This window comes from Neoarius graeffei, chromosome 13, assembly GCF_027579695.1.
Source record: "Neoarius graeffei isolate fNeoGra1 chromosome 13, fNeoGra1.pri, whole genome shotgun sequence".
NCBI classification, from domain to species: domain Eukaryota; kingdom Metazoa; phylum Chordata; class Actinopteri; order Siluriformes; family Ariidae; genus Neoarius; species Neoarius graeffei.
In genome coordinates, this window is record NC_083581.1 from 60202017 (window position 1) to 60209199 (window position 7183).

At 43.2% G+C, this 7183-nt stretch overlaps 1 protein-coding gene across 1 annotated transcript in view; it reads left to right on the forward strand.

Annotated features, from left to right (window-relative positions):
- The window catches only part of emc1 (ER membrane protein complex subunit 1), a 41726-nt gene that overhangs the window by 26526 nt on the left and 8017 nt on the right, over positions 1-7183 (forward strand). The window contains exons 15-17 of the mRNA XM_060938225.1: positions 6058-6219; positions 6302-6559; positions 6955-7128. Coding sequence (XP_060794208.1) covers positions 6058-6219; positions 6302-6559; positions 6955-7128 — 594 coding nt within the window. The remainder of the gene's footprint in view (positions 1-6057; positions 6220-6301; positions 6560-6954; positions 7129-7183) is intronic.

Sequence of the window (7183 nt, forward strand, 5' to 3'; positions counted from 1 at the left end):
TTAAATCATAATGACAACAGAAGCTACCCAAATGACCCTGATCAAAAGTTCACATACCCTGGTGATTTTGGCACAGAAGTTGACACAAATGGGTTTGAATGGCTACTGAAGGTAACATCCTCTCCTGTGATCTGTTTGCTTGTAATCAGTGTGTGTGCATAAAAGCTGAGAGAGTTTCTGGGATCCAGACAGACTCTTGCATCTTTCATCCAGCCACTGACATTTCTGGATTCTGAGTCATGGGGAAAGCAAAAGAATTGTCAGCGGATCTACGGGAAAAGGTAGTTGAACTGTATAAAACAGGAAAGGGATACAAAAAGATATCCACGGAATTGATGATGCCAGTCAGCAGTGTTCAAACTGTGATTAACAAATGGAAAATCAGGGGCTTTGTTAAAACCAAACCACGGTCAGGTAGACCAACAAAAATTTACGCCAAACAGCACAGAGACAAGCCTCAAAACTTCTGGAACAAGGTAATTTGGAGTGATGAGACCAAAATTGAACTTTTTGGCCACAACCATAAACGTTACATTTGGAGAGGTGTCAACAAGGCCTATGATGAAAGGAACACCATTCCTACTGTAAAGCACGGAGGTGGATCGCTGATGTTTTGGGGATGTGTGAGCTACAAAGGCACAGGAAACTTGGTCAAAGTTGAAGGAAAGATGAATGCAGCACGTTATCAGCAAATACTGGAGGCAAATTTGCACTCCTCAGCCCGGAAGCTGCGCATGGGACGTACTTGGACGTTCCAACATGACAACGATCCAAAACACAAGGCCAAGTCGACCTGTCATTGGCTACAGCAGAACAAAGTGAAGGTTCTGGAGTGGCCATCTCAGTCTCCTGATCTCAATATCATTGAGCCACTCTGGGGAGATCTCAAGTAAGTAAGTAAGTTTAATTTGTATAGCACATTTAAACACAGCATACACTGACCAAAGTGCTGTACAGAGTCAATATTTAAAAGACAAATGATCAAAAGAAAAATAAAAAATAAATAAAATAAAACTATAATAATAACAATAAGCTGATGGTTAAGGAAAGGCCAAGGAGTAGAGATGGGTTTTTAGCCTAGATTTAAAGGCAGAGATGGAGGGAGCAAATCTGATGTCCGGTGGGAGCTGATTCCAGAGGTGTGGAGCAGCAACAGAAAAAGCTCTGTCACCTCTCTGCTTCAGCCGCGAGCGAGGTACATGAAGAAGCCCTGCGTTAGAGGATCTTAGAGACCTTTGGACTGAGTGGGGCTGTAAAAGGTCATTGATGTAGGCTGGGGCCAGCCCACTGAGTGCTTTAAGAACAAATAATAAAACTTTAAATTGTATTCTGAAAAAGACTGGGAGCCAGTGCAAGGAGGCCAGAATGGGAGTGATGTGCTCACGTCTCCTGGTGCCAGTTAAAAGACGTGCAGCTGCGTTTTGGACCAGCTGTAAACGTCTAAGTGAGGTTTGAGGGAGGCCAAGATAAAGGGAATTGCAATAATCCAGTCGTGATGTGATAAAAGCATGGATGACTATTTCAAGATCGTTATGAGATAGGAAGGATTTGAGGCGGGAAATCACTCTGAGTTGGTAAAAACTATTTTTGACCACAGTGCTAATCTGTTTGTCAAGACAGAGATCGGAGTCAAGGAAGACACCCAGGTTTCTGGCAGAGGGTGTGACATGAGGAGTGAGGTGACCTAAATCATTCACTGTAGTGCATCTTGCCTTGGAGGGACCAAAAATAATGACTTCAGTCTTGTCACCATTTAGCTGGAGGAAGTTGTTAGCCATCCAATTTCTGATGTCTTCAAGACAGACAAGGAGAGATTGGATGGAGTCCCTAGATTTTAAGGGCAAATACAATTGTGAGTCATCAGCATAAAGGTGAAAGGAAATGTTGTGCTTTCTAATGATGTCACCAAGTGGGAGCATGTAGAGACTGAAAAGCATGGGACCCAAGATGGACCCCTGGGGGACCCCATAGGAGACAGAGAATTCAAGCGCGCAGTTCATGCAAGATAGCCCAGGAATTTACAGGAACTGGAGGCTTTTTGCCAAGAAGAATGGGCAGCTTTACCATCTGAGAAAATAAAGAGCCTCATCCACAACTACCACAAAAGACTTCAGGCTGTCATTGATGTTAGAGGGGGCAATACACGGTATTAAGAACCTGGGGTATGTAAACTTTTGATCAGGGTCATTTGGATGTTTTTTGTTGTCATTATGATTTTAAAAATAGAAAACACAGTTGTTTATCAATAAATGGTTTCAACCAACCACTAACCATGAGTGGGGAAAAAAGTTTGTGTTATCATTCATATTCTCTGAAAAAAGGCCAAGAAAGCAAAAATTCTGCCAGGGTATGTAAACTTATGAGCACAACTGTAACTCTAACAAGTGGACATCACCTACCGGATCCGTATTTTAATTAAAGAGTGGACAGACGATGTTAGTAAGGTGTTTTTTTTTTTTTTTTTCCTCTGATACCTGAAGGCAGTCATACTATTTACAAAAAATGTCAAACTCAAAAAAAAAAAAAAAATCTATTTACAAAAGTAACCTGCCATCAACATTCTGGTTACAGCGAGACTACAACTTGATTAACAATGGGACATTCATATTCATTTTGTTTTAATCAAATTATGCCAGTGATGTGATGGCAATGTGGCTTTAGCTACAACAGCAAATACCAACACTAAACAGCAATTTGCAGGAGGGAATGGCATGAAAGGAATGATAGTGTAAAGAGCGCAGCTAAGAGAAATCAGAGCTGCGTAAAAAGCGAGAGGCAGAGAGCAGAAATGAAACTGAACGGGGCGGGAGCTAGGTTAGAGCAGTCAACGTAAGTTGGCATTTCGAGTGAGGGCACACAATTTTACCTTTCCATCCTTGCTTTAAAATTGTGATTTTCGGCATACGCAAATAATGATGGCACAAAATCTGGACTGCTTGAGTCAAGCGAGACCTCTCCTACAAACAAAATTGCATGTAAAGCTAAGTTAACATGCTAACAATATTCATTACATTGTGTAACTATGACCCAGCTAATCAGACAAACGTTACCAAAGTATTTTGCTACATCAATAAACGAAGACTAGAAAGAATAAAAAAAAGATTTAATAAATAGCCTGATCTTACCTGTGACGAAGTGGGCGCTGCAAACCCGCGCATTTTTGATGGTGCTTTCATCCCAGTCTACACGTTTGATGGCTTGTAGCCATATGGCCCTTTTCCACTACCCTTTTTCAGCTCAACACGGCTCGCGTTTCGACTACTTCAGAGCAGCACGACTCCGCTCGCTTCAGCCCTGCTTAGCTCCCAAAACTCGCACGGTTTTGGAGTGGGGCTGAAGCGAGCCAAACCGAGCCGAGTGGGGATGGGGGCGTGAGGACACTCCCCTGTGCACTGATTGGTGGGGAGGAGTGTCCTCACATGCCCACACACGCCCCGCGAGCACGCTGGGATCTGTAAACACCGTAAACCCGGAAGAAGAATTACGAATTACAAGAATTTCTGAAGCCTTATGCGCCTCGCCTCATCTATACGCTCTTGCCAGTATCTGTTGGCGTTGTCGGTGACAACAAGCCACAGCACCAAGACCAGCAACACTAACGACTCCATGTCCTCCATGTTTATTGTTTACTATCCGGGTCGTGAGACTACCGCTTAAAAGGTCACTGATGTCACTGTTTGCGCCGCCTAACGACATCACGTGACGTCCACCCACTTTCGCTAACTCCACCCAATGTGTCCACCCACTTCCAGCCAGCACGGTTCAGCGCGGTTGTAGTCGAAATGCAACTCCAACAGCCCCGCTCAGCCCGACTCAGCACCGCACGGCTCAGCCCAACTCAGCCGCGTTGGTAGTGGAAAAGCAGCAATAGACGTCGGCGGGTTTTTTTTTTTTTTTTTGGAATGGGTGAGATCCTGCTGGAATTCTGTACATTTTAACCCCATCACTGCTACGATTCTGACACCCGACAACACAACTAGGCATTTCTTCCAAATATTTCTTCTCGTCTCTACCGTCGCTGAGTCTATTTTGGGTCCAGGCTGCGCGCGCAATTTCCTCTTGTGTATGAATGACGTTTACTGCGAAGGGGTCTATATGTGCTTTAAAAGACAAATGGTCATCAATCAAGAAACCCAGATATTTAAAAGTAGATACAAGTTCAATTTGTTGACAATGACAAACTGATTTGACCTTGCTGATTTTGAATTAGTGAAAAACACAAGTTTTGTTTTATCAGCATTTAGAACAAGTTGCAATTCATCCCTGATGGCACAGGCATAAAATTAGGGATCAAATTGTGAAAGAGTGGTTCAGGAAGCATGAGGAATCATTTTCACAGAGTCCTGATCTTAACCCCAGTGAAAGTCTTTGGGATGTGCTGGAGAAGACTTTAGAATGGTTCAACTCTCCCATCAGCAAGACAAAATGAATGCAACTCTGGGTGGAAATAAATGTTGAGGTTGTATAAGGTTGTTGAAACAATGCCACAGTGACTGTGTGCCATAATCAAAGTTAAAGGCAGCCCAACGCTTCGTGTTTACAACTTTTTTTATTTTTAAGCTGGGCAGTGTATTGAGGTTTTTCACCCACGTGACCAAGTCATGTGATGCTGCCATTTTGGACGTCACGGCTCGAATCAGTTTGAATGCGAGGAAGGCGACAAATGAAAAACATAAAAGAAAAAGGAGCGAGATGCAGAAAACACCTTCACTATCCAGCGACGTAGGGCATTTACAGGGCGAGCAGAGGGAGAGGTATTTGCAAAAATTGAGGTTAGCAGGCTTGGAGAACGACGTTTACCTGCTTCCACCAGGATTGTTCACTGACGTTCAGAAGTACACGAAGCCCTCGTCTTTACCTGACTTCGGCCCACATGATCTGTATACCTATGTCGTTAAAAACCCATCGCCATACACAGGTATTGATCTGAAAGCGTATAAGAGTTTGGATACCTACAAATATTTTGTGTCAGGCTGGGTAACATGCCTACATCAGCGGGTCGTCCCTGGAGCCGGTGGTCGCCATCTTATTACAGCTAAGGTTCGTTCACATTTTCATTTACTTTCGGTCCTCAGGATAAACAAAATGTTATTAAATGTCATTGAAATAACTTCTTAGTCTGTTGAGACATGGCAGTTATAAATTTGCTGTTACCAGGCAATGACCAAGAACTGTATTATTAGGGTCGGTGTCTGTGTTGTAGCAGTGTACTAGCAGCTAGCTGTTAGCACTAGCTAATGTCAACATCATAGCTGGTATGTTACTGTAGCAATGTTTACGTTCAGTCATTTGGATGACTGTTAAAACCTTTCAGTCTCAAGTTTTTCCTTTACTGTATTTACTAGTTTACTGTAATTATGATCCGGCAGCTATTTACACCGGATCCAGTGTAAATAGCTGCCGGAGCGCGCTCCGGCTTGCTCCCCCTCAAATTAAGCAGCTGCTTAATTTGATGGGGAGCAAGCTGGAGCGTGCTCCAGAACCTTGGCCGGAGCACTCCGGGAGCAAGCCGGAGCGTACTCCGGGAGCAAGCCGGAGCGCGCTGCTTAATTTGAGGGGGAGCAAGCCGGAGCGCGCTCCGGCAGCTATTTACACTGGATCCGGTGTAAATAGCTACCGGATCATAATTACAGTAAACTAGTAAATACAGTAAAGGAAAAACTTGAGACTGAAAGGTTTTAACAGTCATCCAAATGACTGAACGTAAACATTGCTACAGTAACATACCAGCTATGATGATGTTGACATTTAGCTAGCTTGACCTTCAAAATGGCGGACACCGGGGCATCACGTGACCCTGTGACGTCAGGTGAAAAACCTCAATAATAAATTGCAAAGGCAGCATAAAATGCTAAACACGCTTGATTTAATAAAGACCAATTTTCTGGTAGACAACATGGAATATGTGTCAGGCACTTCAGAGCATTACTGCTACATTAACATGTGTATATAAATTTTTTTTACAGTTTGTAAACATAAACTGATGACCTGTTAGCTAATATTGATGTATTTTCAGTGAAGAAATGTTACTATTGCTCTGTCTTTTGTTTACTGTAGGACACAGGCCTGGGAAGCCTCCATGTCTTCAATCCTATCTTTGGCAAGAAGAGCCATATCAGTGTTCCGGCTTTGTCCAGACCTGTCCTTCAGTCTCTGTTGCTGCCCATAATGGATCAGGACTATTCCAAAGTCCTTCTTCTGATAGACGATCAGTATAAGGTCAGCTTTACTGAATCTGTCGATTGACGTTTCTCTGAAATAGATTTCTTTCATGACACGAACCTCTCTGTTTGTTCTGCAGGTCACAGCTTTCCCATCCACTAAGAATGTCTTGCAGCAGCTGCAAGAGATGGCGTCTTCCATTTTCTTCTACCTGGTGGATTCCAGTCAGGGCAGACTCTCTGGTTTCCGTCTACTTAAGGATCTGTCCACTGAACTCATCTGGGAGGTGGTCATCCCCACTGAGGTGCAGAAAATAGTGGGAGTGAAAGGCAAGCGTGCTAATGAGCATGTCCACTCCCAGGGCAGAGTCATGGGGGACCGCAGTGTGCTTTATAAGGTATTTCTGAGCTCATTATCAAGTACTATAAATACAGACTCTCAGGCCTAGTCTACACTAACATGGGTAACTCATTTATTTATTATCCATAAACACAAATGGTGGAAATGACAGGAAGATCATGGAGCAGACACCCATTGCACATGCTCAATATTCCATTCCTAAAAATCATTTTCATGTTTTATTGTGGACAGGAACCTTTTAGGAAACGAACTTCAAACACCAGTCTGTGCAAACCAAAAAAACCTTTCTTTTCAGATTTACCCTTTGGACTAGGCCTTAGTCCTAGCTAACCTCAAACTCTTGATTTTGTGTGTGAGAGATATAAAAAATTAATTAAAGCTTAACAATTTGGTTCTCACTTATTGTACTTATCAGTACATCTTTCCCTCTAGTATCTGAACCCCAACCTGCTTGCAGTGGTCACTGAAAGCACAGACACGCATCAGGAGCGCAGTTTTGTGGGGATTTTCCTTATCGATGGCGTGACTGGCCGTATTGTCCATGAAGCTGTGCAAAGGAAGGCACGAGGACCGGTTCACTTTGTGCACTCGGAGAACTGGGTAGTGGTGAGTGTGTGTTTTTTTGTTTGTTTGTTTGTTTGTTTGTTTGTTTTTCTTTTTT